This window comes from Hemiscyllium ocellatum, chromosome 9 (genome assembly GCF_020745735.1).
Source record: "Hemiscyllium ocellatum isolate sHemOce1 chromosome 9, sHemOce1.pat.X.cur, whole genome shotgun sequence".
In the NCBI taxonomy this organism is placed as follows: domain Eukaryota; kingdom Metazoa; phylum Chordata; class Chondrichthyes; order Orectolobiformes; family Hemiscylliidae; genus Hemiscyllium; species Hemiscyllium ocellatum.
This window is the reverse complement of record NC_083409.1, coordinates 31,944,182-31,971,543: the sequence shown is the minus strand read 5'-3', so window position 1 is coordinate 31,971,543 and position 27,362 is coordinate 31,944,182. Positions and strand designations below refer to the sequence as shown.

The 27,362-nt window shown below is 42.1% G+C and overlaps 1 protein-coding gene across 1 annotated transcript in view; it reads left to right on the top strand.

Moving 5' to 3' along the window:
* Positions 1-27,362, top strand: part of astn1 (astrotactin 1) — a 2,216,244-nt gene that overhangs the window by 1,396,572 nt on the left and 792,310 nt on the right. Inside the window, exon 13 of the mRNA XM_060829548.1 lies at positions 24,343-24,534. Coding sequence (XP_060685531.1) covers positions 24,343-24,534 — 192 coding nt within the window. The remainder of the gene's footprint in view (positions 1-24,342; positions 24,535-27,362) is intronic.

The window sequence follows — 27,362 nt, the reverse complement described above, 5'->3', positions numbered from 1 at the left end:
AATCCAGTTGGAGAGAGTGGGGTTTAATTTGCTATCACTAAGTTTAGTAATCAGTCTCAAGGGGATAATAGTGTTGAAGGCTGAACCGTAGTCAATGAGTCGGATCCTTCCATACGAAGCTGTTCTTGGTGTCAAGATGTTCCAGGGAGGAGTGAAGGACAAGTGATATGGCATCTGACATGGATTGGTTGGCCCGATTTTAGGCAAATTGGAGTGGGTCAAGAGTAGTGGGGAGACTGGAGTTGATTAATGCTGTGACCAGCCATTTAAAGTACTTCATGACCACCGAAGATAGTGCCACTGGGCGATAGTCATTGAGACATGCTGCATGAGCCTTCTTAGGCACAGGGGTGATGTTGACCCTCTTGAAGCAGGCAGGGACAGTGGCCTGCTGCAGGGAGAGGTTGAAGATGTCCAAGAAGATCCCTGCCAGTTGATCTGTGCATGCACTGAGTGCACGGCCGAGTACTCTGTCAATACCTAGGAGTGGGAGAGGCACAGCATTCAGCTGCTCAGAACAACTGAGTCTGAAAGGAGAATGGAAGTAATAATGGAGCTATCACAGAAAATCTGTAAAGCCACTGGTTGGTTTAAAAGAAAGCTGCTATTAGGACCGGTCTTTGAATTAATGCAAATTAAAATAGCATATTATTTTTTAGGTCCCTTTTCACTCTGTCCCCTTTCACCTTAAACCTATGTTTCTCCTTAGCCAGTGTGGCCAGTGAGAGGAAATCAATTTGTCGCAATGGCAAATTCTTGAATGCTGTAATATTCCATTTGGTCCTAATTAATGACAAACGATGCCATTTGAAAACCACTAGTGATATGAGATTACAGCTATGTGATTGCTCTTCAGTACCATTGATATCAACTGATAGCCGAAAGATATTATTTCAGTGCAAATGAGATTAATTGATGCTTGAATATTATTTTAAAAGTACTTGAGTGTTTTTAAATGTGAATGTTGTCAAATTTTCTGTTAGGGAAGCCCCCATTGAGTCTCTTAAAGGACTTAAGGTAACTGAAGAGACAGAGAAAATGTAATGAAGTGTTGCATGGTACTTCACAGGAGCATTTGTGTAGTGCCTTTAAAGAAATAAAATATTCAAAAAGCTCTGTAGAAGTAATGGATGTAGCTACTAGAAAAAGTGCAAAATTGACCTACTCTTGGGAAATGACGCAGAGCAGGTGGCTGAGGTGTAAATGGCAGAGCACTTTGGGGCCAGTTGCTATAATTCTATTTGATTAAAAATAGTGATGGAAAAGGATACACCGGATCTAAGAGTTGAGGTTCTAAATTGGAGAAAGGCCAATTTTGATGGTATGAGACAAGAACTTTCAAAAGCTGGCTGGGGACAGATGTTCGCAGATAAAGGGACAGCTGGAAAATGGGAAGCCTTCAGAAATGACATAACGAGAATCCAGAGACAGTATGTTCCTTTTATGGTGAAAGGAAAGGCTGGTAGGTATAGAGAATGCTGGATGACGAGAGAAATTGAGGTATTGGTTAAGAACAAGAAGGAAGCATATGTCGGGTATAGACAGGAGAGATTGAGAGAATCCTTAGAGTATAAAGGCAGTAGGAGTACACTTAAGAGAGAAACTGGGAGGGTAAAAAGGGGACATGAGATAGCTTTGGCAAATTGGGTTAAGGAGAATTTTATAAATACATTAAGGACAAAAGGGTAACTAGGAATAGAATAGGGCCCCTCAAAGATCAGCAAGGCAGCCTACGTGTGAAGCCACAGGAGATGGGGAAGATACTAAACGAGTATTTTGCATCAGTGTTTACTGCGGAGAAGGACATAGAAACTATAGAATGTGAGAAAGTAGCTGGTGACATCTTGAAAAATGTCCATATTAGAGGAGGAAGGGTTTGGAGGGATATGGATTAAGTGCTGGCAAATGGGACTAGATTAGGTTAGAATATCTGGTCAGCATGGATGAGTTGGACCGAAGGGTCTGTTTTTCCATGCTGCACACCCTTCTGACTCTATGACTCTATAAGTGTTACACAGCCAAATAAACAGATATTCGGGCAAATGTCCAGAAGATTGGACAAAGAGAGAGGTTTTGATTCACGTCCTAAAGAAGGAGAAAGATTTGGAGCAGAGGAGATTTGGAGAAAAACTTTCACTCTCGGCTGCTGAAAGCACAGCAGGCATTGGGGAAGCAATTCAAATCAGGAATGTACAGGAGTCAGAATTTGAGAGTGCAGAGTTCTTGTTGAGCTGAATGAGGCTACAAAGACAAGGAGGAACAGATCAATGAAGGAATTAAAAGCAGGAATGAGAATTTTAAAAATGAGTTGCTGTTCACTTGTAGACTGACGTACATTGAAGCCAGCCAAATTTGAATGGAGCTCAAGTTAATATAGGGTGGAAGGTTGGAGGCCAACCAGGATGCATTGAAATATTTTCTTTGCTTGTTGCGGTCTTTGAAATCTGTATGACTTAGATACTTGGAAGTTAAAGATAGATGAGTCTAACAACTCCATATGGTGATATAACACACATCCCTGGCTGCTAAGTCAACGTGAATGGAATGTTGACAATACTCATTGAATTATCAAACATTATTGTATCAGAAAATTGAGAAGAAACACAATGTTTGCTTCCATCATCCTATGATTAGCTTTTAGCTTGAACTACAAGTGAAAGGGAAATTATTCTAAAAGGCAGGCAAGAGTAATACCTGTACAGCACTAACTTAATAAGTACAAGATTGAGAAAGAGATGAGCCAAATTACAAACCCCTTCAACATCTACCACAACATCACAGCCATTTCATCAATCTGTGGAAATAGGATTTAGCTTTTCAATGTTCTTTACAATTTAGAACACTATTCTTCGAATCTCTTTTACTTGTGACTCCCTACAAGTAATATCTGTGATTCCTTGTGTTCATGGCTTTGACAATGTTATTTAACATATGTTAGCATTATATTTGCCATTTAAATTAGTGTTGAATTGTTCCTTTGATCTTTTTATGAAACAACTGAATGCCTTATCCACCTGTGTTCTATATTCCTACCAATAAATTTATCTGCCTGGCAATCTTCAAAGATCATTCCTAAAATCTAATTCCAGAATAATTTTCTGATTAGCATCTATGAAGTGCTGTTGAGTATTTTCCCTGCAGCACTGACACCACATTAGGGCTAATTGTCCTCAACCTAAGGTCCCATGTATTATTTTGATCAGCTTGCCTTCCAGCTTCCTCACACACAACTGGACAGAGAGGGTATCCTAATAATATACACAGTTGTGCCAGCCAATAGTTGTATCAGCATGGAGTCATCAGGTATATAGATGTCCTCAGTACCAAGACTAATTCAGACCAAGTCACCATCCTCGACCTACCAGTCACAGGAAGCAGAAATACACATATAATTGAGTTTAACAATTTTATAATGTATTGATTACCCACTGTTTAGCAATATCTGCTTATTTATGAGTGTATAGACTTACAATGCACAATGCTATGGGATTTCTATTTATTCAGCTGAATGAATGTTTACATGTTATTTTGATTTCTCTGCTGACCACTCCAGGAATTCTGATAATTTTACACTGCCTTGTCTCTTGAGGAAGTTTACAATGTTGCCACTACGTTTTTTTCCTTTATGCTGCAAATAATGAGCAGCTTTATTTTTAACAGCAAAGTTGGTTATTTTTCCCGGATTACTGTGCATGGTATCTTGCATCGAAAGCTAGCAAAATATTCAGCAAAGTGAGTATCATGCAAGGTGAAAATGTGGAGGAAATAAATTGGAATTGGTTTGAAAGTAAGATCACTTTCCGTTCTTTTGTTCCAGGCTATTAATTGCAATTTTTTTTGAAAAGGAGGAAAATCGCTTAAGAAATGTCCCTCTACTAACTGTTGGACAGCAGACAGCTGTAGATTTATAAGCAGATTTGGAAAGCACTTGCCTATTCATTTTGCTTGTTATTAGAAAATTATCAAGCATCTCTACAGGAGGAATAACGAGGGAAAGTTAATTAATGAATATTCAGTTTTGGACTGCTACAAGTTTTGTTTTAAATCTCCTTTTTATTTGCTGGCATGATTGTTGAGAGGCTGTGTGATTATCCAGTCATGTCTTGCAAAAGAGAGGGTCTCCTTTTGGTTTGGAATCTAGAATGTGTTATTATGGAGCCAATAGCCACTTGTTTGCTTGAAAAGCTTTACAGATGTGGAAAACAAATCATCCAGCCTGCTCACCGGGTGACATGGAGCAGCTGTTGAGAAATTCATGACAGCTGGGTTGGTCCTTGATTAGGTCTTGCTGCACCTTGTCAAGGGAACGTAGACAAGAATAGTCCAGGTAAATGTCACAGCCATTGACAGTTGTACATGAAAAAATTAGACTTCAGATAATTGGATTACACCCGCCATTTTCACAAATTGATGCCTCTAAGCTTTCCGAAGAAGCAACATTTCCCGATGCTATTGGCTATAAGAAAGCTTTGAAGATGTAGACCTTTACTTCGCTCAAGGTAGTCAATAATTTTCATACTTTTTTGCACATATCTGTGGTATCTTTGCTTCTACCATCCAAACTTCACAAAATAGAGCCGACTGTACGATTGTTGATTGCTGACCCATTTCCAGGTAGACTGGTCTAAATTTCAGTTTTCCAGTGAGGTCCTGAGAGCGGCACACAGGTTTAGCTCTTTGAGGGCTGTGTTTGTGGGAGTTTGACAACTAATCAGTTGCCATCTGAAGCTACCATTCATTGAATTGACAAGTGCTGATCCCTGGTGTCTGTTGGCCAATGAGACAAGTGGCAGCTCAACAGTCTCATCACCGCCACCAGAAGCGGTGGCCATTGGTGTGAATGCAGTCAGAAAAAGTCAATGTAATAGAAGAGTAGGTAAAAAAGAGGACTGCAGATGCTGGAAATCAGCGTCTGGATTAGAGTGGTGCTGGAAAAGCATAGCAAGTTCCTGATTAAGGGCTTTTGCCCAAAACATCGATTTTCCTGCTCCTTGGATGCTGCCTGACCTGCTGTGCTTTTCCAGCACCACTCTAATCCCAGTAATAGAAGAGTGCCAACCTCCCATCTATGCAAGTGGGATCTGTGCCATCAGGGCGCATGTTCTGATCCCAGCTGATCTTAAGAGCAGACCAGGCAGATTCTAAGGTTAAAATCTGCTGGCTTGATGCCTTCTTGTCATTATTTTAATAATGTGGTTTTTCATGGAAACACAACACAATGATACTGATTTTGATCTTGACCTGAAACTATAGCTTATTACATAACAAAATCAAGATAAGATTGATGTATCAAACTATTTACATACAGCACATGTTACTTGGTACCACAACACAAACACAAAATATGCTTCAATCTCCTAATTGCAATGGCACGCCTTTCTGATACTCGAACACTACAGATAATTCCCTTGACTATCACACAAAGGGTTTGATTTAGCTTTGGCTTCAATCTCCCACCTTAAGAATTTGATTGCCTCTTCTTTGAGTCTTCAGACAACTGAGCTTACTCAGCTTCGAATAATGCCATCAGTGATTTCAGCAAGCAGTTCAGTCTGGGACTTTCAACTTAAACTGATCACATTGAGCTAACCTACTTCTAAACAGTAGGAGAAAGTGAGGACTGCAGATGCTGGAGATCAGAGCTGAAATTGTGTTGCTGGAAAAGCGCAGCAGGTCAGGCAGCATCCAAGGAGCAGGAGAATCAACGTTTCGGGCTTGAAGAAGGGCTCATGCCCGAAACGTTGATTCTCCTGCTCCTTGGATGCTGCCTGACCTGCTGCTCTATTTCTAAACAATACTAAAGCACCTTATTTCATGAAGAGAAATGGCTTTTACATCCAGCTTCAGCCAAGGTTTCTGAAAATCCTTCAGTTGTTCTGGATATTGCGAGTGGTGGAATGTGGCTAGCGTCGGACGAGAAGTGGTAGTGTAGGTCATTAGTTAGGAGAGTTTGATATGATGTGGCAAGAAAATACACCAGGTCCCACAGAGAGAAACCTTCCATGACTCTCAATGAACATGGCAAAAAAAAAAGATTGTGTCCAATGATTCAATATCTTAGCCTCAGCAATAACCTTACAGATACTCGAGCCTCAGTGAGCTGTGACCCTGCTTCCACTTTAAAATTCCTTTCTCAATGTTAATGGCTGTAGATATCTTTTCTTTTATTCAGCAAATTTCTGCTTTAATTTGATATTAATTTCCAGAATTAATTACTCTTGCAGAGGTCCTTGAACTGCTAATGGACCTCACTTCTTTCTTAACATAGGTTCCTTAAACTCCTCATTCACAGTCTCTTGGAGTAGTTTTCTTATTGACATTGAGCCATGCATGAGTTCTTTTCTCCTGCCTTGAGTATTTTTGGAGACTGCTAAATGACAGTGATTCTGTGAAAGATCCTTTTTTTTTTCTCCCTACATGACTTGTTCCCCTCTCTCAAAAAAAATCCCTGACCTTTTGGATTGCTCTGCCTTTTTCAAAAGAACTTGTTTGTGTATCTGTCTACCCGTGACACAGGATATTGGCCGAAGCTCGTTTACCCTTGTTTCCAAGCCCTGAGTTGTTCACTTCAAAGAATTTTAGAAGTCCCATTTCAAGGCATTTGAACAAATTTCCAAGCAATCATTACCAGTCTCAAAATTCAGAAAAAAAAACCACATCTCCCCTCTCAATGCTCACTGTACAGAAATATGAATTAAACTTAGCTTATATAGTTATGTTCATCTTAGCACCCAAGACTCCAAATAAGAATCAGAATATATCATGAACCTCCATAATCCTATGTACATAGTCTCGACAAAGGAGACAGAGAACTATCTCAAACTCCCCTATCCTGTACCCCATTCTGACAGCAATGGCACATGCCACAAGCAGCAGTAAACAGGATATTAGATAAAATAATGAGAGATTAAAAAGGGAATGTATCAAGTGATTTTCTGGATAGAACTGGATAAGAGTGACCGAGGCTTGTGCAGTCCCACTTAATTATGAAGAGGTTTTGAGAGGGAGATGGTTTGATTAGCTGCATCAAAAGTGACTGACAGGAGAACAAGGAAGGAACAGCCATCTTTATCCCAGTCAGACTGTCCTTTTGTGTCTTCAATGAGACCCATTTGTGTATCACATGAGACAGGGACAGAAAGCTGATGGGAGGGAATCAACTGTGGAGTTTGTTGAAAGAATGTCACAGATTTTGAAGATAACACACCCAAGAACTTCGGTGAAGAATCGGAGTTTTGGGCTGATCATTTGCAAGGACAGTGGGGCTAAGGATATTCTTGAGGAGAGGCTGATATCTACAGATTTCACAATGTATCCATATAATACATGAGATGGAATGATGAACAAAAGGAGCTAAAATGAGAGCTTCGAGGATGGCAAGTTGGGTGGCCCCCATTAGTGGTATATGATCAAGGCAATTATAAATGGCCATGAAGCTTTTCCATTTGGGAATTGAGATATTTCATTTTCACCTGCAGGCAAGCACAGATAAGCAAGACCACTTTGTTACTGTATAGTTACTGCCAAATGATAGGTTTATGCAGCAAATTTGAAGGAATAATAAGTGTCAATTCAGCTATTGTAAAACAATTAGCTTGCATTGATTTTCATTGGAACTGACTTTGGATGTTTCAACAGACTGCAATGAGATTGAAACTTCAGAACTGGTAACGTGTGCAAGCTGTGACACAGTTTGTTGAACAGCTTTGCTCATCTTTTTCGGCTGATGTCTTTTCCATTTACTTACTTTATCTGGCCCCGTGCCCGTTCATGCCAAGTCTAATTGATTTTAGGTTTGATTATTCTGTGTAAACTAATTGAAAAGTTTAGCACATCCCTTTCATTTATCATTCAGTAAAGTCAGGAACTTGAAAAGTCTGTCAGCAATGCCACCACCACCCATGAAACTCATTTCTTAAACTGAAACCTAATAGATTCTCCTGTTGAACAATTCATTGTCAATTGTTTCCCCTCAATTTCATTCCTTTGCAAGGGTCCTCATGGTCTTTTGCAGCATACTCTTTCTTGATGCTGAGCGCTTTACAATCAGAAATGGTATCTCCTGCTGCTCGTATTTCTTCATCGTGACAGGAAGTTAGAGAATCTTGCCTGTATATCGAAGAGACTTGTTGAAGTGTTACACCTGAAATGTCAACTTCTCCACTCCCTGATCTTGCCTGGCGTGCTGTGTTCTTCCAGCCTCCTGCCTGTCTACTTTGGATTCCAGCATTTGCAGGTTTTTTTTGTCATTGAATGTGAGCCAAATAATGGTCTTTCAACATGTACACAAGGAAAAAAAAGTATTGGCTTGAAAAATGGACTCACACATATGAGTGTGAGTACAGGAGAGTGATACTTCCTTACGTTCTTCACAGTGGGTATCTGCACCAAGCGTAGACTACCTTACGTCACACACACTATCCGTAATGGAGTACAAATTGTAATATGTGCCTCTTGATGTGGGAACACATGTAGTAGATTGTGCAATTCTGTTTGCTCAAAAAGTGAGAGCAGATATTGAATCAGCTTGTTTTATGATATCTACATACATCTATTAACACAATATTGATTATTGTTTATGGTGAGCTAGCTATCATTTTTGAGCATGAAAAAAGTCACTGTCCATAACAGCAAATCTGCTGTGAAATGGCAATAGAAAGTGGGGCATATATGTAGCTGTAATTCATAGTATAGTACTGAGCCAATATTTTGCTTGATGCCCCATAATCAAATTGATTCTTCAAATTCACAGACTGAAGTTTTTTAACTAACTGTCCAAATATAAACCTAGTGTTGCCAATTGCCAGTATAAAATTGAGTTATATTTCCAGTTTTATGCTTGGTGACAAGTTCAACCTACACTCTAGTTTTTTTCTCTCATGAGAATTCATCGATGCTCTGGATGCCAGCTCGGATGCATCCCATATTAAGTCAGTGCCTTCATTATTGGCGCAGAAAGCGAAATTGCAAGAAAAGAAATAACAAGCTTCAGTGAATGACAGCTCTCTGTGCAGCATCAGCAGTAAATATTGACACATATGTAAATAGTACCATTATAGGCAAATGTGCAGAGCAGAGTGTATCATAGATGGCCATCTATTATAAATGGTTGACCATTGTTGAAAAGCAAAATGATTTTCAGGTGTTCAAATTTATATAACAGCAGGTAGTGAGATATTTAAAGTAGCACTAATATGACACACCCCTGTGCTAGCCATTGTCTACACCTGCAGTCCACCCACCTGATCACTGAGTTGATCCCAGTGCCAAAGTGGATTTCTAAATAAGATTGTAAATCCCAGTCCAAGCGAACTGCAGATCAATATTAAATCAATTATTTATAACAGTTGCTTAAGTGGCATTAATGTCCATTTTAAACATCAAGCTATTGAACTCTACTGCTTTAGTTTGGAATTCATGCTGTGAATGAAAGTAAATAATTGTCCCAAATAATACCTGGTAAATCAGAAGATGAACTGCTTTGTACTACAATGCTATAAACTGTGGGGAGCCTGTCAATAGCCTGGTAAGGAAGGCCAGAATGTGGTAAATTAAATTAAACCTGTCGAAGTGTGAACTAGTGCATTTCGGAAGGCAGATTAGGCAAGGAATGTCCACTAAATGGTAAGATATAGAGCTGCCTATAGGAACAGAGAAGCCATGAGGCCTATGTCTTCAAATCCCTATAGATAACAAGATAGATAAATAAAGGTAGTTAAGGAAACAAGCTTTCCAGAAATGAAGCATAGTCTTTAAGGTCAGGGAGAAAAATCTCCTCGAGACTAAAACCTACAATTCTGGTCACAGTGTGGTCACACTGGAGATTGTACAAAGGAGACTTATGGAGATATTCTAAGGAATGGAGAATTGTTGCTATGAAGAAAGTTTGAATGGACTAGTATTTTTTATCATACTTGTCAATTGGTTAAAACTTTCAAGAAGTGTGTAACACCATTTTGTAACCATGCCCACTCAGAAAAATAAGCAATTGTGGGCAAAGTGAATACCAATTAATTTCCAAAAAGAATTTACCAAAAATTCGATCTTCAATTGAGGATTCACATGGTCTTATCATTTATTGACTTGGTCAAAATACGCAGTTTTGGTGGTTAAGTCCGGTCAAAGGTTGGAGGAGTCCACAGTGGAGCAGTCTCAGTTTTGAAACCTCATTTTAAGGTGGTTTCTAGTCTGTTCCATAATCTCTCTAGTGGAAGCATGGACAATGCTGTATCTTTGTTCTGTACTAGTCTGAAGGTTTCGTGAAGGGTTCATTGTCCTTGTTTGGAGTGGGCAGCTCTTGTCTCTCAGCAGCCACTCATGGTCTGAGGACTTTGAAAGGAGGCAAATTCCTGCCTCCACTACGTATGCATCATGGCAAGTCCGAGGATATCTGGAGCACACTTTCAAGATCTGGCATTGATGGTCACAGATAACTGGAACTGAAAATGTGTTGCTGGTTAAAGCACAGCAGGTCAGGCAGCATCCAAGGAACAGGAAATTCGACGTTTCGGGCCAGAGCTCTTCATCAGGAATGAGGGGAGGGGGCCAGGCAGGCTAAGATAAAAGGTAGGGAGGAGGGACTTGGGGGAGGGGCGATGGAGATGTGATAGGTGGAAGGAGGTCAAGGTGAGGGCGATAGGCCGGAGTGAGGTGGGGACCGCGAGGTCAGGAAGAAGATTGCAGGTTAGGAGGGCGGTGCTGAGTTCAAGGGAATCGACTGAGACAAGGTGGGGGAAGGGGAAATGAGGAAACTGGAGAAATCTGAGTTCATCCCTTGTGGTTGGAGGGTTCCCAGGCGGAAGATGAGGCGCTCTTCCTCCAACCGTCATGTTGTTATATTCTGGCGATGGAGGAGTCCAAGGACCTGCATGTCTTCGGTGGAGTGGGAGGGGGAGTTAAAGTGTTAAGCCACGGGGTGGTTGGGTTGGTTGGTCCGGGCATCCCAGAGGTGTTCCCTGAAGCGTTCCGCAAGTAGGCAGCCCGTCTCCCCAATATAGAGGAGGCCACATCGGGTGCAGCGGATGCAATAGATGATGTGTGTGGAGGTGCAGGTGAATTTGTGGCGGATATGGAAGGATCCCTTGGGGCCTTGGAGAGAGGTAAGGGATGAGGTGTGGGCGCAAGTTTTGCATTTCCTGCGGTTGCAGGGGAAGGTGCCGGGAGTGGAGGTTGGGTTGGTGGGGGGTGTGGACCTGACGAGGGAGTCACGAAGGGAGTGGTCTTTGCGGAACGCTGATAGGGGAGGGGAGGGAAATATATCCCTGGTGTTGGCGCCCGTTTGGAGTTGGCAGAAATGACGGCGGATGATACGCTGTATACAGAGATTGGTGGGGTGGTAGGTGAGAACCAGTGGGGTTCTGTCTTGGTGGTGGTTGGAGGGGCGGGGCTCAAGGGCGGAGGAGCGGGAAGTGGAGGAGATGCGGTGGAGGGCATCGTTGATCACGTCTGGGGGGAATCTGCGGTCCTTGAAGAAGGAGGCCATCTGGGCTGTACGGTATTGGAACTGGTCCTCCTGGGAGCAGATGCGGCGGAGACGAAGGAATTGGGAATATGGGATGGAGTTTTTACAAGGGGCAGGGTGGGAGGAGGTGTAGTCCAGGTAGCTGTGGGAGTTAGTCGGTTTATAGTAGATGTCTGTGTTGAGTCGGTCGCCCGAGATAGAAATGGAAAGGTCTAGGAAGGGGAGGGAGGAGTCTGAGACAGTCCAGGTGAATTTGAGGTCGGGATAGAAGGTGTTGGTAAAGTTGATGAACTGTTCAACCTCCTCGTGGGAGCACGAGGCAGCGCCGATACAGTCATCGATGTAGCGGAGGAAAAGGTGGGGGGTGGTGCCAGTGTAGTTGCAGAAGATGGACTGTTCCACATATCCTACAAAGAGACAGGCATAGCTGGGGCCCATGCGGGTGCCCATGGCAACTCCTTTAGTTTGGAGGAAGTGGGAGGATTGGAAAGAGAAGTTATTCAGGGTGAGGACCAGTTCAGTCAGTCGAAGGAGGGTGTCAGTGGAAGGGTACTGGTTGGTGCGGTGGGAAAGGAAGAAGCGGAGGGCTTTGAGTCCTTCGTGATGGGGGATGGAGGTGTACAGGGACTGGATGTCCATCGTGAAGATTGGAACACTAATGAATAAAAGTCTTTTCTATAGTTGAATTCTGAAGATTGCTGAAAGGTGCTGTCTTAGCAACGTGTCGAATATGTTTCTGTGAAAAGTTCAAGTGATGTTATGTACATTTATCTGCTTACATTTGCTTAGCTGACATGACAAGGAGTTCTGAAATAGCGTCACTGGACTCCGTTTGTGAGCCCTGTATGTCCACAGATGATGAGAGGCATAGGTAAAGTGATAGCTATATCTGTCCTGGGCAAAAGTCTCTGACTATCACAAGAAGGACTAATTTTTCGGTGATTGGAGGAAGGTTTAGAGGAGATGTCAGAGATAGATTCTTTCCACAGGGTGTGGTGGATGCATGGAATCCCTTCTTTACACAGCTGTGGTAGTGGAGTCAGATATATTAGGGACATTTAAGCGACTTTTGGACAGGAACTTAAATGATAGTAAAATGAAGGGTATGTAGGTTAGTTTGATCTTTGAGTAGGATAAAAGATTGGCACAACACTGAGGGCTGAAGGGCTTGTACTGTGCTGTACTATTCTATGTTAAAGATGCTGCCAGACCTGTTTGGTTTCTCCAGCAATTTCTGCTTTTGTGACCACGAAACAATTAGTGCACATAATGTAATAGTCTTGATGTGCACTCTTGAGGCTGCCAATGAGGTGTAAATTTCACCAGATGGATGGCATTGCTAAATCACTGTAATCATGATGCTTGCAATTGTGTCTAACAGAGCCTCAAATTGCAGCAGTTTGACTCCACATTTAAAGAGAAAGAACCCGTTATTTCCTCACCCATTTTGAATGTGAAGTTTTTGTGAAGTTATTGCCCAGTTGAAATTTGGCCCATTCGGGCGAGATTCCAGTATGGTGATATTTTGAGCTGTCGGCTCTGCCTGAGATATAATGTGAGGCCCCTCGCCCTCCAAACCCCATGCTACCTCTTACATTGCTGTCTTTGTGTTCCTGATGACCTTGGGCTCCTTTTGTAAGTATTTATTGTCCCCACTTCACCTCCAGAGCCAATGGCTTTGCGTGTTGCCATGAAAGTTTGACTCTATGCTCTTCCTGTGTAGAGGCCAGAGACACGCTCTCACCCTCTCCAGCCCTACAATTCACAATAAAAAAAAGAGTCCTCGGCACTGATCCTGATGCTATGGCTTCTATCTAGAAGTGCCTCCTTTTGCAGTGACCATTTTCTGCAGTGACTGCGTGCAGTGAAGCCAACCACCAAACCCAAGTTGCCCACTTTCCTCTGAACGCAGTAGACTGCCCTGATAAGAGACATCATGAGTGAGCAGCACAACTGACATACACTGATGCCTGATGAAGGGCTTTTGCCCGAAACATCCATTTTCCTGCTCCTCGGATGCTGCCTGACTGGCTGTGTTTCTCCAGCACCACTCTAATCCAGATCCCTGGAATTTGCTCAGCCTGACTGACCATGGTCAACTCCTTGGGCTAGAATCAGATGGGCTTGTGCCTGACTATGGTGTTACCCCTGATTGATGTTAGTCTCCCTTGATGCCATTAAGGAGTGTTCCCCTTTGACTTTCAGACATGGTTATAGGCCTAAAGTGCATGTAATGCGTTGCTGCCAACATTGTTGGTGTGTGCTGACATTAATTTAGCCCAGTGCAGTTAGTGACATGTCCACATCCTCAACCAGTGTTCTGAATTATGATAAGCTGCCTGCCTGTCCGTTCCTCTTTGCTAACCAAAGTAAAACATTGCCACAGAGGGTAACGGTGAGTGAGCACTAAAAAAAAACTCAGAGCCATAAAAAGATGTGTGTGTGTGTGTGTGTGTGTGTGTCTGTGCACAAGTGACCTGGTAGAAGCAAGCAAGTCAGAGGTGCACTGACTCCCAGAGTAAAGGCATGATGGATGGTGAGGCTACTGGTTTGCTGATGCTGACTTGCAGAGTCCGGTTCAGATGGCAACTACGGAGCAGGAGCATGATGTTAATGACATTGTTTGTTCATTGCTACCACCCAACTATCAGCGAGCTGCAAATGCAAGGTACCCAATCCAACTTCATACTGTCTAGTTTCTCAGGGTAGGAGAAGAAAATTGGAAGTGTTGTATAAATGAGATGAGTTTGCGTCAAAATAGGGTAGCCACCAAACCATATTTTGAAATTGCCATTCAAAGCTTAAGAGGAAAATTGGAAAATGTTCTCTTCTCATTGAAATTCTGATTTGTTCCAATTTTGTTGTCTTTTTCTACTTTTTTTTTACCGATCTCCATGTCACAGAAGAAAGGGGAAAATTCCTGTTGATATATTTACAAAAGACTGACATCCCAGGAATTGTAGACCTCCGGAAAATCTATCAATACAAAAGATTGTAATTGAATATGGGTGGCTCAGTGGTTAGCACTGATGCCTCACAGTATCAGGGACCCCAGGTTCGATTCCAGCCTCCGGCGACTGTGTGGGTTTCCTCCAGGATGTGGGTTTTCTCCCACAGTTTGAAGATGTGCAGTTTAGGTGGATTGACCATGGTAAACTAACCCATAGTGTCCAGAGACACGTAGGCTAGGTGGATTAGCCATTGTAAACATGGAGTTACAGGGATAGGGCAGGGTACTGGATCTGGGTCAGATGCTCATCAGAGGATCAGTATAGACCTCAATGGACTGAATGGCCTATTTCTGCACTCTAGGGATTCTCTGGGAATAATGGACAGCCAATGAAACAAATTTGAGAAAAAGTATCTATTGTTTAATCTTCCAATGGACGAAACAAAAGTCTAAATACAAAGATCGCAACAAGCTAATTAAGTTTCGTCCATGGAATTGTTCCTTTTATATTTTCAACTCCTTTGGCTAATGTTGCTCAGGGCATTGGAAATTTCCATGTCCTTATCAAGTGTCATAAATTCTTTACCTAAACATGAACAAGTAGACATTTTTTTCAACAACATGCTTTGATTTGTTTTGAAAATGTGTATCTTTGACTATCTGAGAAAGGGTCACTGGACCTGAAACTTTAGCTCTGATTTCTCTCTAGATACTGCCAGACATGCTGAGTTTTATCCTGCAATTTCTGTTTTTGTTTATGATTTCTAGCATCCATGGTTCTTTGAGCTTTTATGCAGAAATAAGCATGTCTACCAAAACGTACAGGAGGTGAAAAAACATTTTATATTTATGAAAATTTGTATTCTTTGCTACGTAAAAACAGCTTAATCCAATCAAGTTTAAATAGTTCAAGTTTAATATTTTCACGTGTGGAAATATGAGTAACAAACACAATCTTCTCACTATTGTCTCATGTTTTGCTGATCGGTTTATTATTTTATGACCCTTTGATCTAGCTGTGAGAAGCCCAATGATATTCTCAGATTCTCTGGGGGGGAAGCATGAAATAATTACAAACTACAGACGTGCACTAACCTAATTTATTGAAATTAACTTTTTGTTTGGATTAAATTACTTAGTGTGGAAACAGGCCCTTCAGCCCAACAAGTCCATACCGACCCTCCGAAGACCAACCCACCCAGACCCATTCCCCTACATTTATCCCTTCACCTAACACTGCAGGCAATCTAGCATGGCCAATTCACCTAAGCTGCACATTTCTTTTGAACTGTGGGACGAAACCGGAGCACCTGGAGGAGACCCACGCAGACACTGGGAGAATGTGCAAACTCTACGTCGACTGTTGCCTGAAGCGGGAATTGAACCCGGGGTCTCTGGCGTTGAGGCCGCCGTGCTAACTACTGAGCCACCGTGCCGCCCTCGGAGATTCGGAGATCTCACATTAAGTGTTTCCTATGAAATATACTTACTGATGATAATGTAAAGCTGTCATAAACTTGAAACGTTAAACCAAATGTGAGGATAAGCTGCAGAAGACAACTCGATCTAATCAATTCAGCATTTCACACATTCACATTCACAGATAGTCAAAGATACAATTTTTAAAAACAAATCAAAGCATGTTGTTGAAAAAATGTCTACCTGTTCATGTGTCCGTAAAGGATTGATGACCCTTGACAAAGACATGGAAATTTCCAATGACCTGTCCAACATTAACCAAAGGAGTTGAAGATATAACTGGGACAATTCCAACTAAACTTAATTACCTTGCTGCAGTTTTGATATTTAGAATTTTGTTTTATTCATTGGAAGATACTTTTTCTCAAAGTTGTTTATTGGCGACCTGCTAAGTTTTATCCAGCAATTGCTGTTTTTGTTTTTGATCTCTAGCAGCCACAGCTCTATCAGTTTTTATGCAGAAAGTAGCATGTCCTCAGAATCCTTCTGAGAAAGGTCACTGGACACAACTTTAGCATCTGTGGAGAGAAATCAGAGTTATCAGACTTGCTGAGCTTTATCCAGCAATTTCTGTGTTTTTGTTGCTATATTCTGTCGTCTTGTTCAGCAAACAGGACATGGACAGTCAATGCTTGAACATTCTTCTGAGGAGATTTTTTTATGCCTGTACATGCAGGCCAGCAGAACAGGACAAATCTACAGAACGAACCAAGCCTGTTGAAAGCTAAGGCATTTGTCTGAAGTTTTCAGTGGCTGTTACATTAATGTTAAGCTGAAGCTGTTTGACATTGTAAAAGCTTTGTATGTTTCGTATTGCAAATCCATGCAGTCATGACACAAATTTCTCTGTGTGTAACAGTTTTTAAGCAAAATATGTACTCTTTGCTGCCAGATCTGGCTTCCTCCCCTTTCTAATTTGTTTACCATTACTCTGAGTCCACATTCAAGCTTAAACAATCAAACATAGTCAGCATTAGTAACAAATAGATGCACAGAATTAAATTGAGAATAGCTGAATACTATGGGTTGGATAATGAGACTTAGTTGAGAGCCAAGACTTCCATGCTTCTGTTGAAGCAAGTGTACACAAGGGAGAACATTAGTTTAGAAATGGGGGGAGAAAAGGACTCTCTGTTTGTTGGGCAGACTTCTGGAAGATCATTGAAGAAGAGCTCAAGGCAATGTAAAGATTGAAAAATGTGGAGATAGAGGTGTGAGGGATGAAAAGCTGTGACTCTTTCTGAGGGAAGGTCATCCAGGATCAGAGCGAGAAAGGTCAGAAACTATTGTGAACACACGGCAAGTGGTGAGATTTGAAGAAGGGCTGGACTCTGAGAGAGGTGAAGGGGAAGAGGATTCCGGAGGGTTTTTCTGTTCCCAACAGTTGTTGAAGCTCGTGATCCTTCTCACCTGAAGGAAGATGGAAGTTTTTTTTTAAATTAAGGTGTTGGACGAGGAGGAGGAAGAAATGAAATTGAGAACAAGGCTGAAACTTACATTTTTTGGCTAAGTGTCCATTTTTGTCAAGTTTCAGAGGGAGTCGAATGCCAGCCAATTGAACTTGCAACTGCCTTATATCCCACAATACAGTGGCATTGCTGGCATCTGAGCAATCTTTAGAAGGTCGTTATGTATCCAGACAAGTGCAGTCAGTCTGAAGCTGCCCTGTGCCATTCATGACAATTTACCTGGACACGGCAGCAGATAAGGGGAAATTGGCACCTCGCTTTTGTGAGCAGGTTCCTGAAGATCCTGGCAGACAGGGTGATACAGAGGCGGAGTGCCCTTTTCTCCCAGGACTGTTAGAGAAGGCCACACCATCAGCCTGTGCCAGCCTGATCTCTGAGGTTGTCATCCAGCTCTTCTGTCTGGAGCAATGCCCAGAAATGTTGAAAGAGGGTCAGTGACCTTGTCCACTCAGCCAGGGTAAGTGCCAACAGATTCTCTCTGCTGCCTCACACTCACTCGATCCATGCTACTGCACCCATCCCGCACCAAGGTTGTACTGCTGGAATGGGAAATCTGTTAAAGAGAAGAAGTGGGCATTCCTGGAGATGAAAAGGGAATGAATTAAACACCAGTATCAAAACAAAATGCTGTGGATGCAAAATAAAATAATGCAATCCATCAGTGAATCTAGTTCTTTTTATAGCTTAAAAACTTTCACTTATAAACCTCAGTCTCTTCCAAGTGATATTTTTTCCAGAGTTGAGATCCTGTTAATTGGTGGTGAACTGGTGTAGTCTGAATGTGTGGAGATACATCAGTGACATTTAGTCAGTAGAATTGTTTCAACATTTATTGATTATTTTATGTAAAATAGTTAAAAGCTAGATAACATATGTGAACATTTTTGTTCCGGTAATTGTTACTTTTTATAACAAATGCAATAAACTAAATAGGAAAAAATGACTGACCACATTGTAGTTGCCATTGGTGCAGACTTCAGAAAATATATACTGCCAAAGAACATTTTTTTTTAATGAGGTTGTGCAATTGTCAGATGTCCGAAGCTTTGATACCTGCAGGATATTACATGTAAAAGTAATTGACCATAGATCTACATGCTTAATAGAGAGAGGGACAACTGGTGGTGGTTTCACCTCAGGGTAATGGCATCTCAAGCAAGGGTGAGAAGGAGAGCCCTTCATGGTAGACTCAGACAGTATAGGAATCAAGCCTACACAGTTAACAGTACTGTGTATTGCAAGTTGTCAGTCCAGCCAACTGAGCTAACCAACACCTAAATGAGCTTCACCTGTAACAGTGCAGTAGAATAAGAAACTAATGAAGTTAGCAGACTTGAAAACTTTTCCTGATTTTGAATGACCTTTTTAAAATTGAAAACAATTTCAATATCCTAGGAAATGATGAATTATTGTCTGCATGAGTTTGATGATCATGTTGCAGTTGTATAAGACTCTGGTGCGGCCTCATCTGGAGTATTGTGTGCAGTTTTGGTCGCCATACTATAGGAAGGATGTGGAGGCATTGGAACGAGTGCAGAGGAGGTTTACCAGGATGTTGCCTGGTATGGTAGGAAAATCGTATGAGGAAAGACTGAGGCACTTGGGGCTGTTCTCATTGGAGAAAAGAAGGTTTAGGGGAGATTTGATAGAGGTGTACAAGATGATTAGGGGTTTAGATAGGGTAGACACTGAGAACCTTTTACGGCTAATGGAGTCAGCTGTTACAAGGGGACACAGCTTTAAATTAAGGGGTGGAAGGTATAGGACAGATGTTAGGGGTAGATTCTTTACACAGCGGGTTGTGAGTTCATGGAATGCCCTGCCAGTAGCAGTGGTGAACTCTCCCTCTTTATGGTCATTTAAGCGGGCATTGGATAGGCATTTGGAAGCTATTGGGCTAGTGTAGGTTAGGTAGGATTCGGTCGGCGCAACATTGAGGGCCGAAGGGCCTGTACTGCGCTGTATTTTTCTATGTTCTATGTTCTATCAGAAAAGTATATTTTCGCATAACAACTGCCAGATATGTGGAGAGAGAAAGCAAGATAGAAAAAGGACACAGAAGTTCAATTGACTGAAGTAAAAAGAAAATCAAACATGGTTAAAACTTGTTGCCAACTTTTGCCCTCAAATTTATGCCAAAGACTGGATAGGCTGGGACTTTTCTCACTGGGAGTGTGCAACGTTGAAGGGTGACCTTGTAGAGGTTTGTAAAATCATGAGGGGCACGGATAAGGTGAATGATGGGTATCTTTTCTCAATGGTGAGGGGGTGCAAGCATTGGGGGCATATTTTAAGGTGAAAGAAGAAAATGCTTTTAAAAAAGACACGAGGGGAATCTTTTTTAAAACACAAAGTATGGAATGAACTTTCACAGGAAGAAGTAGATGCTGGTGCAGTTGCAACATTTAAAAGATATTTAGATGATAATGTGAATAAGAAATAATTGGAGGGATGTAAGCCAAGTGCAGTTAGGTGGGACTAGTTTAGTTTGGGATTATGGCTGCAAATGTGTTGCTGGTCAAAGCACAGCAGGCCAGGCAGCATCTCAGGAATAGAGAATTCGACGTTTCGAGCATAAGCCCTTCATCAGGAATAAGAGAGAGAGCCAAGCAGGCTAAGATAAAAGGTAGGGAGGAGGGACTAGGGGGAGGGGCGATGGAGGTGGGATAGGTGGAAGGAGGTCAAGGTGAGGGTGATAGGCCGGAGTGGGGTGGGGGCGGAGAGGTCAGGAAGAGGATTGCAGGTTAGGAGGGCGATGCTGAGTTGAGGGAACCGACTGAGACAAGGTGGGGGGAGGGGAAATGAGGAAACTGGAGAAATCTGAATTCATACCTTGTGGTTGGAGGGTTCCCAGGCGGAAGATGAGGCGCTCCTCCTCCAGCCGTCGTGTTGTTGTGTTCTGCTGGTGGAGGAGTCCAAGGACCTGCATGTCCTCGGTGGAGTGGGAGGGAGAGTTAAAGTGTTGAGCCACGGGGTGATTGGGTTGGTTGGTTCGGGCGGCCCGGAGGTGTTCTCTGAAGCGTTGCGCAAGTAAGCGGCCTGTCTCACCAATATAGAGGAGGCCACATCGGGTGCAGCGGATGCAATAGATGATGTGTGTGGAGGTACAGGTGAACTTGTGGCGGATATGGAAGGATCCCTTGGGGCCTTGGAGGGAAGTGAGTGTGGAGGTGTGGGCGCAAGTTTTACATTTCCTGCGGTTGCAGGGGAAGGTGCCGGGGGTAGAGGTTGGGTTGGTGGGGTGTGTGGATCTGACGAGGGAGTCACGAAGGGAGTGGTCCTTGCGGAACGCTGATAGGGGAGGGGAGGGAAATATATCCTTGGTGGTGGGGTCCGTTTGGAGTTGGCGGAAATGGCGGCGGATGATACGTTGTATGCGGAGGTTGGTGGGGTGGTAGGTGAGAACCAGTGGGGTTCTGTCTTGGTGGCGGTTGGAGGAGCGGGGCTCAAGGGCGGAGGAGCGGGAAGTGGAGGAGATGCGGTGGAGGGCATCGTTGATCACGTCTGGGGGGAATCTGCGGTCCTTGAAGAAGGAGGCCATCTGGGCTGTGCGGTGTTGGAATTGGTCCTCCTGGGAGCAGATGCGGCGGAGACGAAGGAATTGGGAATATGGGATGGAGTTTTTACAGGGGGCAGGGTGGGAGGAGGTGTAGTCAGGCATGGACCGAAGGGTCTGTTGCCGTGCAGTTTGATTCCATGATCGATTTCATCACTGCCAGCATCTCTCTTTGTCAAAAGTTGAACTCTTTTGTTTTGAACTGCAAGCACTGGAAATATTTTGAACCATAAAAGAAACAAACAGCTTGTCCCTTGTTGATGACAATTAGAATGCATGCAATATTTTTCATTGATGTGAGGCAGAAAGTGAGAAAGAGAGAAAAAAAAAGATGGTTATATGATAGCAAAACAGCATAGCTATATTTATGGGGGAAATTCCAAAGTACTTGAGACAGAAATGAATACAAGGATGAAAGTTAATTAATTAAGGTGTGGGTGTCATGCCGAGCATAAATGCTGTCATAGGTTAGTTCCACTAAATCGGCTTTTTCTGTGCTGTTGACCCCATATCTAATAATCAATAATGAACAGAAAAAAATCCCAGGGAATAATTTGATGTAAATAAAATTTGACTAGCTCAATTACAGTATGTCAGTGGCCTGATTATCCCTTACATGGTGTCAGCAGTTGTTGTAAAGTAAGGAATGCCTGATCTTGTGTCTGTCCAGTCACAGGAAATGTACACTTTGTATTTGATATGTATGGTCCTTGCATTTTGTGGAACAACACAAGAATAATGCCTGATGTCACAGTCACATTCCAGGGTTTTCACTGATGCTGAAAATCTGTTTAAGAATATGTGTGCCTCAGAGTCTATAACAAAGAAATCCAGTTCATTACTTTTCCAGTACAATGTATTGATAAAGACATTGTAATGATTTACAAAAATGAAAAGGTGTATCACAGTGATCTGCTTGGTCCATTTAACGAAGCTTCCCTGGGCCAATTTTACAATGACATATACCACCTAGATGGCAGATATGGGCATCAATGTGATGTTTGTTGAATCAATGCAGACACCAGTAAAGTTCAAAGGCCCCTCTCAGGTCTCTACACAATTGTTAAAACAGCAACAATGAGGCATGGATACCATACATGGAAGGTGCCACCAAATCCACTCATGAATGAAGCTTCACAGAAAAGGCTGCTATGTGACAAGTTCTTTCACATCTTGGAAATTTCTTTTTTTTATGGAGTAACTGGCAGATTATATTATGCTAATGGTAACGAGTACAAGACATGATTTTTCATTCTCTCATGGGAAATGAGGGTCGCTGTCTGGGTTGGCATTTATTGCCCATCCCTAGTTGCCCTTGCAAAGGTGGTAGTGGTGAGCTTGCAGTTTAAATTGCTGCAGTCCTTTGTGCTGAGGTTAGATCCACATTAGGGAAAGAATTCCAGGATTTTGACTCTAAATCACTGAAGAATGACGATATCTTTGTGTGTCAGGATGGTGAGTAGTTTGGAGGGGAAATTGCAGGTTATTCCCAAGTATCGATTGCCCTTGTCCTTCTGAATGGAAGTGGTTGTGGGTTTGGAAGGTGCAGTATAGGCAGCCTTTGTGAATTTCTGCAGTACATCTTGTCGACAGGAGTAGTAGCAATGTGCACTGAACATTAGTAGTGGGCTGAGTGGATTCTTGTGGATGTGGTGTCAGTCAACCAGGCTGGTTTAACCTAGGTGGTGTCAAGCTTCTTGAATGTTGTTGGAGGTACACCCATTCAGACAAGTGGGGAGTGTTCCATCACACTGTCCAACTTGAACTGCCCCAGAACTATCTGAGACTGCCCTAGACTGCCCAACACTGTCCGATGCTCCACCCAGTGGTTGTGTTATATGTCAGACTGGCTGCTGCTTCAGTTTACCTCCCAGATGAACCTTTTTCAACATCCCAAGGTCTGTGATGTCCCTACCTAATCTCTGACCAAATGCTATCATCCCAGATTCTGAGGGTGACCCATTCCTTTTCACCTGAAACCAAAACCAATTGCTTCCCTGGAATTTTAAAGACCAATCTATGCAGGATCCTATCACAGCACCCTCTGTGTCCTGTTGAAATCCATGGTTTAAGATTCAGGGTTTCAGTCTCACAGCGTGAATGGTGCTCAAATGTATCAGTAAGATGCTCAAAAATGGGAGTGCTCAAACTTCTGTGCCATTCACTTCTTTTGGATACCAATCACCACTACTGTACTGGGCATCCATGAAATGTATAGCACTCATTTGACAATAACATTTTTATTAAATGAGAAAATACAGACTACTTGCATTAAGCTAGGAGATCATTTGTTAGGATTTAGCTCGTATTGTTACTGTTGAATGATTAACGTAGTAAGAGAAAGTTAACATACTCTATACATCTAGATAAACCTGATTGGAAGTCTGAATAAAAGTCATAGCTATCAAATAGAAGTAAGTCAAATATGGATATGTTGATGTCATTTAGTGCAAATTGCTTTGACGTTGCCACATTTATTCTGATTGTAAGGAAACTATATTTGTATGATATATTGATGACCCAGTTAGCTTACTTAACTATAAACAATGTCTTCTGAGCTCCTTTGCGTATTATTTTTAAAAGGAGAATGCCCCTTATGTAATTTAAACGGTGAAAACACTAAAAGGTCACTTTGAGTTAAAATGGGTTGGTGACTTTTCAACCTGTGCAAAATCATAATTAAGTTACAGTTATCTTTTACAGGATTGTAGAAATGAAAATCATTAATTGGACATTCTGCAAGTTAGCAAAAAGAACTATCTTTGAGAAGTAACTTGTCTCATGATCACTACCATCTGATGAATGGTCAATGATCTGTAGTCAAAATAATACTATCCCTCTGACCAACCTAACCATTATCCACAATACAGCACACTGTATTTTAATTTGCTGTTAATGTGATAGCATATAAATTCATCAAATGTGATCAAGTCCTTTCTTTCTTAAAAGAAATTTCCTTTATTATAAAATTGCTTTTATGGCGGAAGCGGGATTATTTGCATTTTATGAATATTATTATTCAGAAGTAAAAGTTTTGTACAAACTTTGCATCTGGATGAGTTTATTTACAAGGGACGACTTTCGTTGAGGAATCACCAAAGAAAGGTTGCATAAGTATGAAACATCATCTATCAATCAATCTGAATCCCATTTTGTGGAACTTGTGCAGTATCATATTAGCTGTGCAAATTGAAATAAAAACAATGCCACATGTCCCACTGCAAATTATATTTTTCTTCTATTGTCTCAAAACCTTTTGAACTCCTTTTCAGTTTTCCATTCCTCCTCTCATTCAAATGCATATAAATCTGCTTAGTGTCACTAGCTACTTTCAGTTTACCTGATCTGAATATGTTAATCTTGGTGATGCCATGGGCTTGCTCTTTAAACTTAACTTTCTCAATTAATTGAATTTTTTTTAATGCAGTTGTATTGAGGACTACAAGCTAGCTTCAGATGGAAGGATGTGCCAGCTGGTTTCTGAATCATGCACCAGTGGCCTAGACTGTGCTGATGCCAGCCTTCCCCTGAACCAGACGCTCTTCAGAGATCTCTTCTATGGTTACAATAACCAGACTAAGGAAACTGCATTTGGCCAAGTGTTCATGGGCACATTCCGGTAAGGCTTAATACTCTCCACATTCTGATCTCCCTTCTGCTGCAGAGTCACACATGCATATTGCTGAAAATAGGGGTTTGAAAAACATTATGATACTTGACATTCATGTAATTGTGAAGTTTTCTTTGTTCAGTTGCTGGTGTTGTGGATATGTTGTGACAGATTGGTGATTGCAATGCCATGGCAATGTTTCCTGAGTACATTTACTACTTTCAAAGCAGATGCTTTTATAATTTTCCTTTCTGAACTCTGAAAGGAATAGTAAAGAATAAATGTACCTGTTGAAGGTGACGAACAATAAAGCTATCCTTACGAATTGGCACCATCAAATAGCTCCCGTGTATGACAAATTAGATGAATTAAATTGAATTGAATTTATTGTCACATGTACTGAGGCACAGTGAAAAGCTTTGTCTTGCGAGCAATACAGGCAGATCATAGAGTCAATTAGCATGCATAAGTAAATAATAGGTAAACAGCAGCAAAAACAAATACACACGTACAGGTGAATGTTAAGAGTTTGTGAGTCCATTCAGTTTTCTAACAATAGTAGGGTAGAGACTGTTTCGAAACGTGTGTGTGTGTGTGTGTGTGTGTGTGTGTGTGTGTGTGTGTGTGTGTTCAGGCTTCAGAATCTTCTGCCCGATAATGGAGGTTGTAGACTAACATTGCCAGGGTGGGATGGATTTTTGAGAATGCTGGCGGCCTTTCCTTGACAGCGGGCCTGGTAGATGGATTCTATAGATGGGAGGTTGGCCTTTGTGATTGTCCGGGTCGAATTCACTACACTCTGTAACCGTCTCCGATCTTGAATGGTACAGTTAGCATACCAGGTAGGGATATATCCAGACAGAATGCTCTCGATGGCACAGCTGTAAAAGTTGGCAAAGGCATTTCCCATCATGCCAAATTTCCTCAGCTGCCTGAGGAAGAAGATATTGTTGGACCTTTGTATCCAGTGCATCTGCATGAAGAGTCCAAGAAAGTTTGTTATGCATGACCACTCCCAGGAGCTTGACACTCTCCATTCTTTCCACCTCTGTGCTGTTAATGTATAGGGGGACATGAGTAACTTCCCGCCGAAAGTCAATAATGAGCTTCTTGGTTTTGCCAACCTTGGAAGCTAGGTTGTTCTCAATTCACCATTTTTCCAGGTCTTCCACCTCCCATCTGTAGTCTGTTTTGAGATCATCTGAGATTCGACAGCCTAGAGTGGTGTCATCAGCAAACTTGTAAATGGCATTAATCTCGCATTTGGCAACACAGTCATGAGTATACATTGAGTACCTAGGGGGCTGAGTGCACACCCCTAGGGAGCTCCAGTGTTGAGTGTTAGTGAGGATGAAATATTGTCCCCAATCTTCACTGATTGTGGCCTGTGAGTTAGGAAACTGAGGATCCAGTTGCAGAGAGTGGGGCTTAGTCCAAGGGCACTAAGTTTAGTAGTCAGTCTTGAGGGGATAACAGTGTTGAAGGCTGAACTGTAGTCAATGAGTAGGATTCTTATGTATGAAGCTGTTTTTGGTGTCAAGATGTTCTAGGAGGAGTGAAGGGCAAGTGATATGGCATCTGACATGCATCTGTTGGTCTGATAGGCAAATTGGAGTGGGTCAAGAGTAGTGGGGAGGCTGGAGTTGATTAATGCCAATGACCAGCCTTTCAATGTACTTCATGACCATCGAAGTTAGGGCCACTGGGCGGTAGTCATTGAGACATGCTGCATGAGCCTTCTTAGGCACAGGGATGATGTTGGCCCTCTTGAAACAGGCAGGGACTGTGGCCTGCTGCAGGAAGATATTGAAGATGTCAGAGAAGACCGCTGCCAGTTGATCTGTGCATGCTCTGAGTGCGCAGCCTGGTACTCCGTCTGGTCCCATTGCTTTCCTTGGATTCACACAAAGGAACACTGATCTGACCACTGATGCAGTGACTGTTGGGATAAGTTCATCAGGGTTTGTCAGAATAGGTGTTACCTCTCCACTGAAATTCAGCTCAAAATGAGCATAGAAGGCATTGAGATGATCTGGGAGGGATGTGTCATCGTCTGCTATCTTGCACTGTCTCTTTTTAGAACCCTCGATGTCATTCAGTCCTTGCCGTAGTCGCCAGGTGTCTGTCTGGGTCTCGAGTTTGGATCGATATTTGTCCTTGGCTGTCTTAATGGTTCTGCGAAGGTCATATTTGGATGCTTGTATTTGAGTGGGTCTCCTGATCTGAAGGCCTCACGCCTGGTTTTTAGCAGGTTCTGAATGTCCTGATTCATCCAGGGTTTTCTGTTGGGGTACACCTGGATTGATTGATGTGCAATCCTCCACACACTTGCTGATAAAGTCTGTGACAGTGATAGTAGATATTCAGGGACAAATGTTTGTCAGGCACTGAATAAATCTACCAATCAAAATATGAAAGGCTTGTATGCAGTTTGATTGTGCAATTACAATATTGGCTGAATCATTAAGTATTTCCTTCCATATCTTGTGAAAAAGTTGTTTCAGAATCGTTGAACTCAAAGGTTTGCTGATTATACAAACACAAAACTGTACTAGCATATTTGCCATCGAATTAGGGAGATGGTAGTCACTACAAATTGAAATGTTAATTGTTCATTTGCGTGCTTAAGTGATTTTCTGAAATATCAATGATTGCGTATTTGTTCAATTTATATGTAAGCAATAGTTTATCATAAGCTTTTATTATAATAACTCATGGGTATGAGCAATGTACGTTGTAGATGGTCGACACTGCAGCTACTGAGCATTGGTGGTGGTATGATCGAATGTTTGTGGATTCAATGTCAATCATGTGGGCTGGATTGTCCTGGATGGTGT